This window comes from Poecilia mexicana, unplaced genomic scaffold (genome assembly GCF_051168715.1).
Source record: "Poecilia mexicana isolate PSO_F unplaced genomic scaffold, ASM5116871v1 scaffold_14, whole genome shotgun sequence".
NCBI lineage: Eukaryota > Metazoa > Chordata > Actinopteri > Cyprinodontiformes > Poeciliidae > Poecilia > Poecilia mexicana.
In genome coordinates, this window is record NW_028263383.1 from 11,862,523 (window position 1) to 11,882,548 (window position 20,026).

General features: G+C 39.7%; 1 protein-coding gene across 3 annotated transcripts in view; it reads right to left on the reverse strand.

Moving 5' to 3' along the window:
* Positions 1–1,669: 1,669 nt before the first annotated feature.
* The window catches only part of fstl4 (follistatin-like 4), a 175,073-nt gene continuing 156,716 nt past the window's right edge, over positions 1,670–20,026 (reverse strand). For all 3 annotated transcript variants that reach the window (XM_088012203.1, XM_014993863.2, XM_014993864.2), the window contains 4 exons: positions 19,001–19,150; positions 13,940–14,047; positions 8,168–8,277; positions 1,670–8,005 (listed from right to left, as the gene is read on the reverse strand). In XM_088012203.1, coding sequence (XP_087868329.1) covers positions 7,303–8,005; positions 8,168–8,277; positions 13,940–14,047; positions 19,001–19,150 — 1,071 coding nt within the window. In that variant the 3' untranslated portion in view covers positions 1,670–7,302. The remainder of the gene's footprint in view (positions 8,006–8,167; positions 8,278–13,939; positions 14,048–19,000; positions 19,151–20,026) is intronic.

The following is a 20,026-nucleotide window of genomic DNA, read 5'->3' on the forward strand; positions in this document are numbered from 1 at the left end:
CAGAACGGTTCACACGCCTGCAGACGCCCTGCCAGCAAGGACCGGGTAAAAATAAACCTACTGATGCCACACAATCGGCCTATCTAAAGTGAAAAAAACCCATAAAAATGAACACATTTTCTCCTTTGTTTCTTTATGTTCATAGCTTCATATTGGCACGGGAAACATGGGAAAACAACGAACATGTTTTAACCAAAATCCCCCAGGCAGACACTCACCTGCAGTTCATGTTAGTTTTCTAAAGACCAAAATTACAATAATTCATATAAGTAACAAAAAATAGATTTTGTTTTTCCAAATCAGTTTCTTTCAATAAAAAATGTCTGAAACTGCAGGTTTGTGTCTGAGTTTTTGGTTAATACATGTTTTTCATTGATTGGATGGAAAATCCAGAAATTTTACTCGAGAATAAATGCTTTAAAATTAAATTACTCACGTTAAAGTGAAATAAAGTACTAATACATTTTTCAAAAGCGTTACTGAAATACCCAACTCTGACATTAAATAATTTATAATTTGATCAGTTACTCTCAGTACTTGAGTAAACCTTTTACCAAATACTGGAGTAATTTCTTGGACGGATACTTTTTTAGTTTTATTCGAGTAAAATCATGTTAATGTAATTTCTGGATACTCTTCCCCGTCTGACTGCGGTAACTTGCCTGTTTCTTCTCTTTAAAAGCTTTTGACACGTCGGCGTCTTGTGGTTTCACCACTCCAGTAATTATCCTGGTGAATGATTACCTGTAAATGCTCTGCAGACAGATTGAGATCTGCTCACTCATTCCAACCCTCCAGGGAGGCGTTTCTTCAGGTTTACACCAGATGTTGAAAAGGTGTAAACGCGCTTCCTGTCAGCGCCGAACAGACACTTCACGTTTTCCACGTCGCCTCGGCTCACACGCAGGCGGAGCTTTTTTCACCTCAGGTTTCACTCGGTGAAGTGAGATCTCCACAGTCAGACAGTGTTTGGGTTTTTTACTGCTATGGACAAAGAAATGGTTCATATGTGAACACTGGGATTGTAGATGCGAAGAAAGACTGAGTGATGTAGCTTACAACAATTTGAGAAACTGTTTCCTTTTTTATTTAAATTTATTAGATCTATAGGAAATTTTTACTGCCTGTAAACGAGACTTAATTTACTTTAAAGATTCATAAATCCATGTGCAAACTAACACAGCCAAACTGCTTCAGAAATTTGGCAAAATGTTCAAAATCAGGGAAATTTTCAGTTAAATCACTGCTGCGAAGTCATCAGCACCAATCTGAGATTAAACTACCACTCAGCTTAATCTGTGCTATTAGATTAAACTATAGTTGATAGATAGCTTATTGAATCTCTTTAGATCAGTTTATAATTATTTCATCTTTTTACTTTCTAAAAAAACATTTTAATCCACACTTAATAAACTGTTCTTGCAGTCAGTTTTGCTTTTTGAAAAAAAAAAAAGTCCTTGCAAAAATTTTTCATTTTATTCTTGCATTCAGTTCAGAAATGTTTCAAAATACTATTTTAAAGGGAGCTGCTAATACAATATGACATATTAAACTTTATTTTACTCTGATTTTGCATTTAGAGCAAAATCAGTGCTGCACCTTTATCATCAAACTTTAACCATTCGTACCATCTTAGTTTGACAAACCGACTCTCTGAACCACATGAAAATGATTTTAACAATATATTTATTTCCATTTTTTTCTTACAAAACAATTCCCTCATAAACCAGAACACACAAAATGCATAAAGAAAACTGTACAGGTTCATGTCATGTCTGAAGGTGTCCTATCTGGAACAATGTTATCTACAACAGTGGTTCTATCACACTGAACAGCGAGGCTCTGCGCGCCGCTCTTCGGCCTAAACAGGAACACTGATCCACAGAACGACAGGAGCTAGCCAGAATCACCCGCTAACGGCTGCAGAGGTTTGCTCTCGCTCCTTGGCTCTAGCAGCGGTGTGTCTTACTGAAAAGTGACTTTTACAAGCAGCTTTTGGGCGATCAGTGCGAGGTCAGAGGTCATGTTGCAGAGCTGTTTGGTTACATGCAGGATTCAGATTTAGCCGGGAGTGAATTTGGATCATCATGTAGTTGGAACTTCAGGAAGCAGAGCCAAAAACTAGTGTAACATTTATTTAAAAAAATAAAATGACAGCATAATGTATTCGGACATGTTTGTCTTCTCAGTGCAACAGTGGTCTAAGAAACATCAACAGATCGCTGTTGATATTCTTAAAATTGTCTTTAGTTTTAAAACCAGAATATTGCATTAGCAGCAAATATCCATCAGACAAACCTAAAAGTCTCTGAACGAATAATTAAACTGAACAAATAACTAAACTTAACTGGGGTTGCTACATGCTAAAACCAGACTTTGACATCTTACTTTGTGGATCTCATTTTAAAGATGTTTGACCTGCCAAAATAAAAGCCGGCAACATTTCATTTGAATGGCTGTGAGTACTTGTGATCTGCCGAGATAAATTTATGTTTTTCCTCATATTAGTGCGTTACAACCACAAAACTCAGTGTTTTTGTTTAGATCTATTGATATATTTTGGGAATATGTAGATTTGTGAAGTGGATGAAAAAAGCCAGTGTTAAAAAAAGTTTTCATGTTTTGTTTGGGACATTTCTACCAAGTTTGGACAAATAAAACTAATATTTGCTCTTTTTGGTGAAATGGTTCAGGCTCAGATTGGATTCACAAGTAATTTTTTTGTTGAGATTTTGTATATCCTTTGAATTAAATCTACATTTTGCAGCTCTGCCTGCTCTGCTGGAAGGTGAATATTCACCTCAATCCGACATCTATTTATCTTTTTCTGCCACATATTCGACCAAAAACGGCTAAAAGTTTAATCTCATCTGACTGATACTTTCTACATGTTTTCTGTCATCTTCTGGTTTTTAAGTTAGTTTCCAAATCACCAGATGATTTAATGACATGCCAGAAAAACGATGGATTCACTGCAGTTTTCTCCTCATGGTGCTGCGCTTTGCTAGTCAGCTGGCTCAAATGAAGCTTAGGAAAGGTTTGAATTGAATTTTGTGGAAATTGAAGCTAGCAAGCAGCATGTCTGTTAAGCTGGCAGATAATCTAATTTTCCACCTGGTGTTAGTTTGATGTAAATATAAAATCCTTAAATGTGATCAGATCAGTAAAATATACCATTTCTCAGAATAATTTTTGTTTCGTCTCTCTTCCCTAAACAAGATATGTGGAATCCTGTTCTAGTAATTTTGTATTTTATAACTTAATTTGTTTTTTTTAATAAATTTGATCAGAGAAAAGAAGGTTTAATGCATTTTTTCCTACTTTAGGATGTTCTGTGTACATTGAAATTTGTGGTCGTAACGTTGCAAATATGCAAAACGATGAAAAGTTTAATCTGTACTCACAGAGAAATCACATGAACCTCTGGAAACTCATGTAAAAACTCAAATGTTGACAAAAATGTCTCCATTCTGCCTCAAACTAAATTGTGGCTGCAGACAAAACACCAAATGCACAAGTTGGCTGTTTAGCGAAACGCACAAATCTTCTAATGAGAAACGCTGAATGAGTGAGCTGCCTTCAAGATCCAAAGGATCAACGTTTATAGTAACAACATCTTAGCTACATAATGTAGATTAAGGCATTGTGTGAATTTAGGGCAACTAAAACTAATAAGTAAAGATTTGGATCTCTTGAATTTGTCCACTGAAGCACCGCGGCTAATGAGGTTAGCTTAAAAACTGATCACATTTGAACAAAAGAAGCGAGGTTTCAGTCATGATGCACATGTGACTTAAACAGATTCATTTTTATTTACTTTTATAATCATTATTGTAGCAAGTCACTCAAAAAACAGGATTAAAGCTCTGTAAATGAATAAAACGTTAATTTTATTTTTCCAAATAGTTTTCAGGTTTTGCTCTCAGATTTGAAGTTTAAACTCTTAGCATTTGGTTCATACAGCGCATAACTGCATGAATAATTAATGTACACTGCAAAAACATACTATATTACCAAGTCTAGTTTCTAGCAGAAATGGCTTAATACACTTGAATTAAGACTAAATTAAATATAACTTATTAGCAAGATACAGAAGCTTGTTTTAAGTAAATTTAACTACCAGTAGAACAAGAACTTTTTCATAAATATTAAGTTAACATTTACTTAAGCTTCTATATCTTGCTGAAAATACTTGTAAGTTTTGTCTTAATTCAAATGTAATAAATAAAAAAGACAAAATACTTGTCAAGATTGTGTATTTGCAGTGTATCTCCGTTTTGATTCCTGCTTTCTGCTGTTGAAGACGGAAAGTTAAGTTAAAGTTTTCAGACTTTTTGATTGCTGCTGCTGCGTTATTCTAAATATACGATTTTTCTCAATCATCTACAAATGGACCTAAAATCAGCGTTCTGACAAATCTCATAATTTGAAACAAAAGTCGCTCATCAGCCGTTTTAGCCCGATATGTGAGTCCATTAAGCGTGTTGTCCAAGCTAAGCATTGGTGTGCAGAGCAGCCCTGCTGTTGAGAGGCGGATGTGCTTAGTGAGGCTTTCTTGTTTCAGTCATTATTACAGAAGCTGCAGAGATGTCTGGCTGCTAATAGCTCATCATTGCAATGATTAGTGGAACTGCAGAAACACAATTACACCAAGAATGATGCAGTTCAGCTGGAGAAAATGTGCTATTCTCATACACAGAGTTGCTGGTGTTCATTTAGTAACTTCTCTGAGGATCCATGAACCCATTGCAGTGTAACGTCACACACCAGATCCCATCCCCAGCTTCCTGCTGGAGGGCAAAAAGTTGTTTGCTAACGATGACTAGCATTGGTTTTAGCTGCCAAGTTGTCAATAAAACGCAATAAATATTAAATGTATGCCTGATATATAAAAGAAAGGAAAACACAGAGCTTTGCTGCTAATTGTCATCATTACAACTAGTTAAGGTAAGGAAAAAGTTTTAATGTAAAAAAAATAGTGAGGGACAGGGAAATAGCTCAGTTATGCTAGCTTGACTATGACAAATGTAATATGTAGATGAGCTGCAGAATTCTGTGGGTTTTAGTTCAATTAAAAAGTAAAGGAAAAGGCAACCTGAGCACCAACTATAACAGGTATATAACTTAAACAGCAGTACAGCAGGTGTTTAAATTAGCTAACCAACCACCGCTGTATTAGCTTAGCTGTTAGCAGCAGTAGCTAATGTACCATACCAATCACTTATTAATAATCACAAAATAAACATCAAGCCAGAATTCATGAGACTGTTACAGAATCAATGTTCTGCTCTGTGTGGGAAATGTTTGTGATTTTTGCTGTTTGCTGAATCCCGATACATGAAGTGGCGTCAGTTGCTATGGCAACCAGTCTGTGTGTAACATAGTCAACACGGAGCAAGAAAAAAAAAGTGGTTTTGAGTTGTTCAACGGTTTTTTCTGCGTTATTTTCCCTTTGCTGTGGCGCTCTGTACTGAATTAATAACAGCTTCATGGTTTCATTTAGTTAAACGTTCTTCTACCAGCGCCGCGATGGACGGAAAAGAAAAGAATCGTCTTTTTGCCCTCCAGCGTTGTGCGGGAAAAAAATGTAAAAAACATCATGCAACGGGTCCATAGGATTGTCATCATTAACCCTACAGCTAGCTTATATGGTCAGTGGTTTTGTATAAATTACATATTGCTAATGGTTTTCAAAGATACAGAATATATTTTAAGAAACAGTTACACAGCTTGCTTGAACTTGCTTATGTTTTTAAAAAGTTTTACAGCCACAAAATATTTCTGAAGTACCACTGCTATGATTTAAACTCCTTTCCAAGAGATTTTCTAAACTCAAACTGCAGCCATGTTTCCCATCCAACGGATTTGAGAAGTCAGTCGGTTGTGTATGAAAGAACGAAGGAAGCCGATTCCTGAGAACGTTTCACTGAAGTGCACCAAGCTGATTATTGGATAGTTGAGCTTTCTTGCTTCTGTTGTTGAACAGAAACGCTGTGTATAGTTTCAAAAACAAGCATTTAAGTTTCTCAAACAGCAGAATATTTGTCTTCCAGCCAGCTGACTGGCAGTGTGCAGAAAAAAACTCCAAATGCTTTTTTCTGGCATCTCATTTAATTCTTGTAGACCGAATGTGTCGACAGCCAAATTTGCAGTAATTCAGCGACACTTTGTGCCATCTGAAAAAAATCCAACGTTTCTGAGACGTTTGGCTTTCCAGCCGACGTCGGGTTATTACGATGTTATTACGATGTCTATAGACGGTAAATTATGAAAATAACTACTATATTGAAATTTCCAGTTATGGATACATGACCAAATTATTTACTCACAGGAGATTTAAAGAACTTCTTACAGTTAAAATAAGCAAAAATATCCAGGTGGAGCTTTTAAACTTGGGGCTCAAAGTTAAACCAGAACTACGCCTGTAGCTGTAATTCTGAATGGATGCACAAATGCTCACAGCCCATCAGATTGGATGAACAATGCTGCTTTACCTCGGCGTAAACCGGAGCCGCTGCCCCGATGGATCGGCTAAGTGGCGTTTTCAGGCTGCACAGCACGGCGCCGTGCTGCAGCTCTGAAGTAAACATGGGTAACAGTGAGTTAGGGGAGATTAAACCATTGTGGAGATCGCTACATACTTTCTGTTTCCTCTGCGACTGAAGCATCCATAGTTGCTTAATGGACCAATTGGACTCTTTGGATAGGCAACAGAAATAGAGGGAATTAGATAAGTGCATGAAGCCAACCTCTGCCAGTATGAATGAAAGCTTTCAGAGAGTACAGTACAATACCATGAGTGAACAGATGTTCGCTTTTAAAAGGACTCAGAACACTACACACTAGAGGCAGACAAGACAGACTGTTTGGTGACTATATGCAGCACTGGTGAGAACGACAAACATGAGATTAACAAAACTGGGAAAGCTTTTTATTCTTAAAAAAAAAGTGAGCATTGTGCATAGTTCATAGTTGTTACTTTCGCCTCTTCAGGTACCTATTTGCTGTGATAACATGGAAGGAAGTGCAATAATGTACAATTCTGTATAGTTAAGTGCACATAGATCACTGTTGCACTGAACGGCATTGACACTTTCTCCCAATAGAAATATCACAACAGATTTTCTTAGTATTTTCTCTATTTTTAGGTGTACTTTTGATACATCTCTCAGGCGTGTTTCCCTTCTCTCAGTCCCAGGTTGGGTTCACATAAATCTTAATGATAGGTAATTTGGCCTGATTTCTCCTTTTCTCGTTTACTTCTAATTCTAAGTCTCCGTTTTTCCGGCTTTTCTGTTTTACTCATACCTCGCCAACCCAGACCACTGTGTTGGCTCTTTTGATGTCTGAAACCTCGCAGTGCGGCGTTCTCTGTTTGCCGTCCAGGATGAAGAGCGACTCAACTGACGGCGTCACCAGGTACTGTCCGAACAAGCCGCTGGAGACGATCACTCTGTTGGGGCCCCCCCACGGCCAGGCCTGGGCGGCCAGGGGCTCTTTGAGGCTCCGGAGAACCTCCGTGCGTCCTGATGACAGATCGGCAAACAGCAGGTCCGAGCCCGACCCGGACACCGCCACCAACATGTGTTGGTTCGATTCCGCGAAAGAAGGCTGGAAAACCATATCGGAGACGCTTATGGGCTCGTCTAGTTCCTGGTTTAGCGTTAGCTCTCCCTGGAAGGACACCGTCTGAACCGTCAGCTTGGAGCGCCTCGGGTCCGGCGTTACGACGTAGCGACCGTCTGGCGACACGTAAGCCTGGCCTGTGATGTTCTGATTGGGGCCGATGACGGTGTCCGTCACGCTGTCGACGAGGAGCTGAGATGCAGCGCCCAGAAGGCTCTTGCTCTGGCACTGGATGAAGTAGAAGCCGCTCAGGTGTGTGTAGGCCATGCTGGCCGGGATGCAGCTGTAGTTCTTCAGGCTGATGGTCTTGACGCGGTGGAAGGTCTCCAGATCAATCTTGTGGACCGCCGGCTCATTTTTCAGGAAGACGAATGCAAACCTACACAGACGAAGATCAAACAGGAGGTTAATTGCCTGTCGAGGCTTTTTTGGAGGGGACAGGATTATTACACATGGAAATTCTCATTAAAATTCTCATTTGCTCTGATTGAGCAAGCAGTAAGGCTACTGGAGAGTCTAAGGTCAGACATGGCTGGTTTACCTCACGTGAGTTATGATGAGGTTAGTTGGAGGGATGAAGAAGTCCGTCACCCTTTGGAAAGTGGTTCGGACGGCATGATGAACTTCACCCACACTGGCTTGAGGAATTACCTGGAAACACCAAAAATATGCAGAAACTTGAGCTTTCTGTAAACTTTGCTGTACATATCGGCGCCATCTTGGTAGGCAACCACAGCGCAAAGAATAGATGAGTCATAGCTTCCCAACCAACAAAATCAAAGTTTACTGACACCAAGCATAATGGCTGCTGTTGGGATTGAAGGATGTCAGACGATCTCCTACTATGACATATTTCACTATGTAGGCTACATGTCCATCTTAGCTAGCAGAATAAAGCTACATAAGCTAAGCTAATCTTACAGTACGTACTACAGTAAATATCACTGGTATTTCAGTTTTACCCAGAGGTGGGTGGACTACTCGAGAGTTATGTACTTATATTGTTTATAAGTAGATAGGAACGAGGTGAGAGCTTGTTCTAAGCTTGTTGTCATGACATCTCCATAGCAACTGTCACAACAGTTATTCTACCTACCAAAATGGCCGTCAGCTACAAAGTTTCCGTAAGTGTCACACCACGAGTTGTGTGTTGATCCAGCTGCAATTTCTAAATGTTTGCGGTCCAATCATATTCTGTTTTACTGTAAATGGAAAGTCTGCTTGTTTTATTCAGAGAAGCAAAACTAATTTACTTAAAAGAAGCTATTTTTGCTGAAAAGTTACTTTTAAGTTGGTTTATCTTATTTCCAGTGCACTAAGATATTTGTACTAGAAACTAAACCAAAATTACATTACATGACAGATGACAAACGTGAACATAAAAACGTCATTTTCAAGCTTACTTTGATAACTATGGAACACCAACACGCTTAAATGATAAAAAAACATTTTTAAATTCACAAACTTTGCTGTAGATTAGAGTTTTGTCTGTTCAAATATATAAATGAATCCCTTCCGATAAGCAGTATGTGATATTTTAGCTCCTCCTGAATACCTTGCGATTTGTTTTTTTTCTTGTCAGGTAGAACGAAGGCTCATCTGTCAGATCCTAACCACCAGAGCTTGTTCAGGTGACACCCTCATACATCCTGGAGCAGATAAACATCTGCAGTTTATGACCTGAGCCGATGATATGTGGCTCTGCCTCAGTTCTCTGTAACAGCGTCTCACTCAGAGATGCTTGTCTCAGGAGAACAAGCCACTATAAAAGCCTCATCTTTCATGTCATCCTCCTGGCTCTGAATCAGCAAGTTTGCAAAGTGAAGCGAACGTTCATCGACCTTTGATTCGCCTCGGAAAGTTCTCAAAACACGAATCATCCTGCACACCATGGCGATCAAGTCCGAGTCAAATCGGACCAAAGTGTTTGATAAGACACGTTTGTCCTTCTGTCCCCCACAGGAGACAAAATTGTGTTTAAAATCACAATTTTGTTATTCTTTAATATCAATTATTGTCATTTTGGTCCTCAAAATACCAAAATTTCCACTTCATAACTTTATATTTTGGTCTGTCTGATTATGTGATTTTTGATTATTAAATGATTAATAATTTGATCAGTTACTTAGTTTTTGACTAGACTTTTCACCAAATACTTTTTTACTCTTCAGTAATTTCTTGGACAGCCGTTTTTTAACTCTGACTCCAGTAATACTGTATTTTTGGGTGTTCTACCACCGCTGATTTCTTTTTAACCAACTGTACAAACCTGTGTGCCTCATAATGTAACCAACTTAAGTCAGACTTTATTGAACTGCCTCCTTCTTGGGTGGACAAAACAAGTTATTAATGCCACAGTCCCACAAAATGCTCTTTCTACATTTCTCTGGACAGAGCAGCTTTTTTATCAGAACGCAGCTACGTTTTAAAGAAAGAAAAAACCTTGTTAACAAAATGTCATTAGCAGCACTGCAGAGCTGTGATGGGAGTTAATGAGTTTAATCTGCAATCACTCATGTATTATTAGGCAGCCGCCGTGCTGCAGGTGCTCTCCATTAATGCCACAGGCGTGCCTTTGTTAAAGCTCAACCACTCAGCTGGAGTTTCACTCCGACCCAAAACCAAGCGGGATTTGGTTCTGGCGCAGCACAGAGTATTCACTCTGCAGGATTTGGACGTTTCTAAATTTAATACTAATCCTAACAATGGTTCTATTAATTCGTCATTTAGAAAATTCAATAAACCTTCCAAGGCGTTTTAATATTACTGCTTGTATTGCATGTCACACTGGATTACTCTTCTTGTCGCTCCTGAGAAGCAATAAACCAAGTTATGGATTATATTATGGATTATGAGGGAAAACACTCGATCAGTGTTTGATTCTTAAATTAAAAGTGTAACTTAAGAAAATTAGCTGGTCTCCCAGACGCCTCAACTTTGTTTTTCTCCACATTATTTCACTCAAACTACATTATAATTGCAATTATTTGACATATTCACTGGATGCATTTTCTTGCTTCATTAGTGAATTTATGTTGGTCACATTTGACCTTTCACCTTTTAACCACCACGGCAACTTGTATTAACCAAACAACGGTTGTTTGTTCAAATGATCATTTATTCAAATGTGTATTTATTATGAATTTGCTCTTTTTGAAGACAGTTGATCCTAATTTCAGTTTTCTATTGGCCCTTTGCTCGTGATGTCACGCTCTCCAGAACGCCATGTAGCCTAGCATGTATGGAAACGAGCGGTTTCGTCTTTAAGGTGCTCCGGTTTCAGGGGAAACGCCGTTTATGACAGTGATATAAATCATGTGGTGTGAATTCGGTAATTTGATCGACACTCAGGAGGTTTGGGTCGGTTTCTAAGCTGTTAAAACTAAACCCCGTTTATGAGCCCAACCAGGTGAGTTACGTTCACAGACATTAACTCGACTTGAACAAGAAGAAACCACGAAAAAACTGAAAAACATTTTCAGTCGCTCGGTCCGATTCCCTCCATCATGGCGCCTCGAATGATTCAGCAGCAAAGGGTCAGCAGCTGCTTATCCCCTTAGGGTGAAAGGTACTTTTATTTACTACAATTAATTAAATATGTACAGTTATAATTTTATTTTTTTAAGGGCCATTTATCACCCTGACCTTTAGATGACCTTGCCTGGACGTCTTTCCTACCATTATTTCCTGTTTTCTTGTACAAACACACACTTTTCACCAGAAAACATTATTGCACCTTCATCTACTCAGTTGTGTTGCTTGTATCTCTGCTTTTTGTGTCTGACGTCATCACCCGTGTTGTATCCCGCATTTAGAAATGAGCTGATTATTTCACCATGCTGTCAGTTCTCCTGCAGGACTGGAAAGGCCATGTCTGTCTCTGTCTGGAAGATTTCTCCTCTTGTCTTTAATGAATTGACAACCACTCTCCCTCTGATATTTACTCAGAGTTATTGAACCGTCCTGAAGCCCAGCTGCTTAGAAAAACCACCGACATGAATTTCCACAGCAGCGGTTCTCAAACCGTCACACGTGAACGAGCCGCTGAAGCGAAGCCACATCGCTCCTGCCAAACGGGTCAATTACTTTCACTTCAAATGATATTAACATTATCAGAACGTTTATTTGCGTTGTGATCCATGTAGCCTGCAATCCATTATGCGGCTTCCATGCAGTTGTGTTTTTTGAAAGATTCATGCCCTGCTCTCTAATTATTCATTACTTCTGCAGGTATGCAGATGAAAAACATTTCTGTGCTGAACGTCTCTCGCTTTCTCTCTCTGGTCGTTTCAGATTAAATGAGGCTGAAATTATTTTGTCTGAATAAAATATTTGAATCAAATCCAAATCATTTACCAACATAACCAAAGCTGAAGCGCTAAAAACAAAAATAAATTGTACTTTTTAATTCTGCGCTCAGACTTTCAGCCTGTTTGGCCTCACAGATTGTAACTTAGTAGAAACTGTGAAAACCCACACGCAGATGGTGAGTTTTCCATAGTGGCACCTTTAGATCTGCAGAAAGACAAATAAATATCCAAGTAACGAACAAAACATCAGCAGGACGAGGTGGATTCAGATGAATGGGGAAAAAGAATAAATACTTTTTTTGCTGCTGTAACTTTTAACTTAAATCCTAAAATAAATTTTATCAGGTTCTTCTACTGACCACATGCATGAGAGACGGCTGCAGATTTAATGTGGTGATGCGATTGGAAAGTCAGCGAGTTCCTCTGGAAAACGTTTTAGCTGCTGGTAGAACGAAGTGATTTATAACTGGGATAATAAAGTTTAATTTTCTGACATATTTAAGCACAAACAGTTTTAATCGAGCAGTTTCAGAATCAGCTTGGTAAAAGCTTTTGGAAACGTCTTCTGAGATTTACACTGAAAGTTTGATGTCAGATGAACATCCAAAACATAACGAGAAAATACTCACTGGGCACCAGATGAATATCGGCCATTATGATCTCAGTTTATAGATTTAAATATTATTCAGAGCTTGAGGAGTGCGCTGTTGGTAAAAGGTTTATATCGACAGCTCTGGGAAGTGAGGCATTTTATTAAATATTTACAAAATATTCTTATTTCTAAATGTATTTTAAGTCTTTTTCCACATCTCTGTTAAATGTGATAAACTGTGACGCCACCTTCACGTTTTTCCACCTGTACTCATGAAAACCAAAACAATCCAGAATGAATCATTCATCTCTAATTGCTCATTCAAACAGAAACATAATAAATCTGATTGCATATCACCTCTGCGTATTTGTTAGAGCAAACAGACAGAACTTCCCCAAAGACGAGCAGAACCCGGCTGCGGTGGGATCCCCCCCCTCCACCGCGACGCTCATGTTTGTTCCAGAGATTACCATCAGCTCCCTGCTGCACAGCAAACAAAACTTTAAAACAACACCATCATCGACCCTCTGCAGCCGCGCTCTCCTCCCTCATCTGGGCCGGTCCCCTGAGGAGGATTAAACACAGCCACACCTGCGATCATCCCTCATCTGTGAAGCCTCCAGCACCAGCGGTCCGGAGGGACGCCAGGCGAGGAGCCTGCAGCTGCGGCTTTCCTGCTAACCGCTCTAAAACATGGATAGTTTAGCTGCTGCAACGCATCACGTTTAAATCTCACAAACACAACTGAGCTCCATTAGTTACCAGGAACGGTTCTTCACTCTGAGCTGCCTGCAAAGCAGAGCTGTGGGTGTGAAAACGAGGCAGCGGCGCTGCTTCAACAATCAATATCTGTGCTGCACAAACTGACTTTACAGAAATAAATTTGCTTAATGGAAACATAAACTCGTCGTTTTTCATAAAAAAGCTCCAGGATGATGTGGTTTTTCAGCCATATTGAAATGGATGTCGCTGTAACAGGATGTTACTACTGGCAAAAACCACAAAGAAGACAACAGGAAGTAGTTTTCTTGGTTTGTAGTTTGTTTTTTCGGCTGTAAGCGTCACAGTTCATTAAAAGTTTTGTTTCATTCCAACGTGTTGAATCCATCGCTCTTCTGGAAAACCAACCACTAGTTTCCACAAAACGCCGCAAACCCAGCCGCTCCTAAGGGGCGGGGCTTATCGTCCCAACACCTGAATAAGACATCAATGTCTCCTCTGATTGGCTGTTCACATCCACCTCATTTTTTATTTAATGTCGTTTAATGGAAACACCACAATTACAAAATACAGACAAAGATTTGTGGACATTTGATATTTTCCAAATTGAGGTCAGAGTATTGGAAAATAAAACGATCATGGCTGGTCAATAAGCAACCAGTGCAGTGTAACATTAATGTGTCGCTCTTACCTGGAGTGCTGGGTGAGTTTTGTCCATGTTGCCCCAGGTAAGAATCCACACCTGGTCATGTGACTTATCATAGAGCATCTTCACAGGAAACGGGTCTGTTGGCACCGCCTAGAGGTCAAAACGAGAACAAACAGCAGCAATAATTCAGATGAAAACTGGAAAAGTCTGTTTGTAAAAGCTTCAACATGACATAGTGTCATTATGTTGAGCAAATTTAATTAAAATTAAATTAAATTTGTTCCATAAAGAGAGAAACCACTGATCTGTGCTGCTGGAGGAAACCCTACAGACTAGTCCAAAGTGCTTTGGAGCCTCTAACATCTGGCTAAAGAACAGCTTTCTGCTTTACTGGACTGTTGACCTCTTGTCTTTTATTTGCAACAACAAACCAGATTCTGTTAAGACTGTAAGGCGTTTGAAATATTTAAGATAGTTTCTGAATAAAAAGTCCATTCTGTGGACATTTTAATAATATAAAGATATGAAAATAACAGCCCATGAAGTTAGCTTTGGGCTTCCTCTGCAGTTACTGTCTGTCCAGCTGAGCAACGAACAAATACAAGGAAACATATGAATTCAAACAGTAGGTTTTATATACTGAGGATTAACTTTCATTTATTAAATACAACTAACAGGAGGCGTCACTAACAGAGTGACACCTTTAAAACGCTGTGAACTCAAAGCGTCGCTCAGGTTACAGATTTTATTTTCCTTTTGGATTTAAGCTGCTCTGAAATCATCAGATTAATTATCCTGCTGCTTGGAGCTCTAAGGAGGCTTTTAATGTTGGATTCAGTGCAGACTAATAACCAAGAAATGCTTTGGATACGTTGGTGAAGCTAAACACCAGCTGGGATAAACTCTGCATGAACCGTGAATGAACAACAGGTTTGGAGTCAGCAGAGGCGATCCTGCATGAGGGAAACGATGAGATGCAGAGCAGAAACAGAGCTGTACTGTATGTACTGTATGCTGCTGGAGACGCTTTAATGTTTCTGTCTGAAACGCAACATGAGCAAGAATAGGCAGAATACACAATAAAGCAGGGAGAGGAAAGAACACGGAGGGATCGGCGAGGTGAGGGAATAAACTCAACCTCAGATCTGCTGCAGTGTCAACAACAAGGAATAACACAATCCATTACCCGGTCTGCGGCCGGGAGCACCAGCAGCTCTGCTGTCAGTAATGGGGGGTGCAGCCCTCCGCTCCGGTCAGCCAAGTCTCAACTCAGCGTGAGTCTATGAACACTTTGAGGAGAAGCTGGACGCTCTGCGTGTTTTCAGTGTGATGGGAGCAAAGGTAACGCTGAGGCCGGGCCCTCAATCCTGCAGCCGGGGAGCCAGCCCACCACTTAAGAGCCAGCATGTTGAAAACGATGGAGCAAGAACTTAGAGGTGACCTACTGACCAGGTAGGGGTCGGTCTAAACATCTTCATTTGAACAAAATCATCCTTGAAGAGATTTCAGTCTGCTCAGTTCTGCAATCCAAACAAGCTGCTGGCCACGCCCCCAACTCAACGTTCACACCAGAAAATGGCTGCAAACAGATGAACTATTATACAACCGTAAACCTTTGAAAAGCAGAAGTGGAGCCTCCTGCACAAACAACCCAAATGCAGCAAGGAAGTGGTTTCTGGATGTCTTTTCCAGCAGCCATTGTACATACAGTGGGAAAAATACACTGACTAACTGTGGTGGTTGCTAGGTGATGGCTCTGCTGCAGTTAGCAGAGCCATCACCTAACGGGCAGTGCCTGCTGTGATGTTAGATTCAAGCTTTTGAAACGACTCATTTTCCAGACAACAAGAAATATTAACATATTGCCAATAAGCGGCTGTTTTTTTTTTGTTTTGTTTTTAAGTCCATGGTCTGTTTTCAGAAGCAGCTGAGATTTAAATGGAATTACAAAAATGTACAAAATGTGAATTTGTCCATTTTTAAAATGTCTATTTTAAAAATGCTCTGGTCGTGGATTCTGCCGTCTCCTCTCTGCTCCTGAGGGACATTTTTGAAAGAGAAGTGCATTGTGCCCTGAGACACCAGAGAGGGAGAAGAAAGAGGAGGAAGAACGGAGGATGCATTAACCCTCTGCAGCCAGAGGCCAGCCAGGCGGAGCCGCAGCGCTCAGAAAGGGCAATGAAGGATGGGAAAGTGGTTTTCCAGTGTTTGATGGAGTAAAACAGGAAAGTGGGCAGCTGGTGGGTCACAGGATGAGAGAGGTTGAAGCAAAGTGTCAGGAAAACATCTTTATGGACATATGTGCCACAGCACTGCCTTTCTCCTTCCACTACGGAACTATTATTGTTCTTAATAAAAGGTAAAATGTTATTTGTTAAAATTAGAAGTTCTGTTTGATCCAATTATACCTGACAGAATTAGGGATTTATTCAAACATGCAGAGCCGTGAATGGATTAAAAAAATATGATCATAAACAAAATGGTGTTAACATTTCAAATGAAAGGAATGAAAGTTTGCAAAGAAAACAAATAAGATCCATTTTATTTGGATCTTACCTCAAAGATAAGATCCAACTCAAAGATATTGTACGGTGACATCATGAGCGCAAGATCCCACCCCCAGCTTCCTGCTGGTGAGCAAAAAGCTGCTTGCTAACGGTGATTAGCATTGTTATTAGCTAGTAAGTTGTAAACATAAGGTGCTAAATCTTAAATGTTCTCCTGATATATAAAATAAAAATGGACAAAGAGCTTTGCTACCAATTGTTAACACTATGACAAGGTCAGGAAAAGTTTTAATTAAGAAAGAAACGGAGAGGGAAGCGGGTCAGTTATGCTAGCTTGACTATGACAACCTAAACACATAGAGGTGCTGCAGAATTCAGTGTGTTTTAGTTCAGTTAAAAAAATGAACTAAATTAGCTAACCTACCACCGCTGTGCTAGCTAATAGCAGCAGTAGCTAATCTATCACAGCGATCACTTATTAATAATCACAAAATAAACATGGAGCCTGAAAACATAAAACTGTAACGAACTGAATGTTCTGCTCTGTGTGGGAAACGTTTGAGTGTTGAATCCTGATACATCAGTGGCGTTGTTGTCAGTTGCTATGGCAACGAGTCTCCTTGTAGCACAACCGACACAGAGAGCGAGAAAAAAGTAGTTTTGTGTTATTTTTCCCTTTGCTGCAGCGATCTAAACTAACAGCAGCTTCATCTCCAGGTTTCCTTTAGTTAACGGTTCTGCTGCAGCAGCGCCGCTGGGGATGGGAAGGAAAAGAATCGTCTTCTTGTCTCCCAGCGTTGTGTGCAGGCGCGAAGTTTCTGCATGTAAACTATAACATGCAAAGATGTCTGAACTAATAAATCACCTTAAATTCTAAGACTAAAGCAAACCTCAAAGTAAATAAATTAGAAACAAATTGTTCCTGACTGGGAGAAAAATCTCTAATTATTGTAAATCAGAACCTGAGATTGAAAATGAGCAACATTTCAGCAGCAGCGTTTGTGTTTGGATGACCTTTGCCCTCTGGCCACTCGTTCATAATCCCTCCTTGCATTAAGTCCTGTTTTCCTCACATGCATAACGAGGCCGTTTATAATGACATTTCTGCTCTGCTGCCTGCACACTGCCTGTCCCTCTTTGTCTCTTACTCTGGCTTTCAGCTAATATCCTTCCTTCTCTCCCACCTCCTTCGCCTTGAGTTAGGCCAATTTCCTCTCTTCCTGCTCCTCAGTATAAATGATGCTGACCCTCCGAGGGGCCCCGAGGGACTCGGGCTCTAAACAGCCGTTACAGGTAAGATAAATGGCAGCGCAGGCGGCACCCAGCTGGGCAGCACAACGCTGCAGGGAGCCGGATTCACCTTACCTGGCAACGCGCATGTAAACATGTGAATATTTGGGGCTTCCTTTAAGTTCTGGCTTCTTAGTTTATCTGAGGATAAGGGGTCAAAGGGCACACTGCAAAAACACTAAGAAGTATTTTTGCCTAGTTTCTAGTGAAAATAAAGCAAAATTAACTAACAAGCAACTTTTCAGCAAGAACTATGAGATGATTATCGATGAAGAAATACTTGATCCTTATTATGACAAGATGCTTTTAATAAAATAATCTGCCAATAGAAGCAGAAGTTTGTCATCAATATTAAGGAATTATTGATCAAACCAATAAATGAGTTGTAAATGAGTTTTCTCTGACTGATATTTGCTCCAGATGAACCAAAAACACTTCGTAAGATTTTGTATTTTTGCAGAACATTTTGTAAAAGCATTAATAAATCTGGAAAAGTTCCAGATTTTGTCATTACAAACATTCAAAGAATGTTATTTTTGTTTCATGCAATAAACCAACAAAAGTTCATGATGATTCTTCACCAGTCAAACCAACTGACTCCACATTAAGAAATAATCTGTGTTGCTTTAATCTCAGCATAAACACTGCTCTTCTAGAGGTTTCTAGAGAATATTAGCAGACAAAGCATGAAGACAAAGACAGGCTGCAGTAGATCTGGGACAGATGTGTAGAGACTTACAGCAGAGCTCCGTTATTAAAACAATATTTCAAGCTTTGGACAGCCGACGGATCGCTGACCGATCCATTATCTGGAACTGCAAAGAGAACAACTGCAAACCTTCAACACGTCTAATCCAGCATCCTGTGCACTTTCCAAACTCTCCTTTAGCTAAACCTGTTAGCTTAGTGCTAACAGCCAAACCAGATGCCAACCAGAACAAGAGAAAGTCTGGACCAAACAAACCACTGAGTCGTTGTGGGTTTAACCTTTGGGAACATATTTTAGTATGGAAGTATCCATCCAAAAGGATACTGATCAAATTATCAATCATTTAAAAATTACATCCAAAACACAAAAATGATAATAATTCATATTAATATACAAAAACAATGAAATCAGGCAAAATAAAAATGTTTTCAAATCAGTTTCTTTGAATGAAAACCTCATAATAAAACCTGCAGCTGTGAGTCTGAGTCTGGAGGATTTCTGGTTAAAACATGTTTGATTTTCATTCAGTGGAAAGAAAATCCAGTAAAGTAAAAATAAAATGGTGAGATCTGTGTTTGCAGACGCAGCTGCTCTCACCTGAACCACTTTCTGGGCCTGGATGTCGACGACCAGCAGGCGGCTCTGGAGCGGCTGGGTCACGTAGATGTACTTCTCCCTGACGTTGACGGCCGAAGACCAAACGCAGCGCTGCGGAGACACGCCCTCCCCTTTGGGACACATCTCCTCCTGAGGAAACCAGGACCAGAACCGTTGGCAGCAGGAGATTCACAGGCCCTGAGATCATCACCCACTGATTCAGTCCGTTTAAGAAGCAACATCAGTTTCATCTGACCTGAGGATGCTAAAGGTCAGAGCTTTACCTGAGTAGTTCAGTTATCATTTTATGCCCCCAGTACAAACATTGACCCTTGACCTGATGTGAAACCAGTGAGAGTCGTCAGAAAAGATGAGGGAGCAAAAAGTCTTCGGCTGTAAAAAGCTCCTGTGTACCAAAACTCAAACTGTTCATTTTCTGAGCTACTGATTATATTTTACGATTAAAAAGTGTATTTTAATCATAAAGTGAGCTAGCGGCAGTCCAGATTACTTAAACAGAGAAATGAACCTTTAGCTTTGCGCTAAAAATCATTCTGTAACCAAATCGTAGCGTTAGCATTGCTAGCTAGTTGCCGTACTTTTACGAATCCTTCACATCTTTTCTGTCACTTCAATTATTTAAAAAAGATTTAAAACTGGTTCTGATTAGCAGCATAATGAGGAGCCACTGTGACACAGACTGCTACAGGAGAGCCACAGCCACCAGAGCCTGAAGAAACACACAAGATCTTACCAAGTAGCTGTGGATCAGTTTCTAGTCCAAATGTCTTAATACACTTCAAATAAAAATAACCTACAAGTAATTTATCAGCAAAATGAAAGAGCTACTTTAAATATATAATTTCTTAATATTGATGAAAAAGTTCTATTATTTCACTCAGAGATTTTCCCCGTTTTATAAGTGAAATAATCTATTTTCATCAGTATTGAGGATTTAAAAGAAGCTTTTATATCTCACTGAAATGTTACCAGAGTTGGTTTCATCTTCCATCCATCCATTTTCTT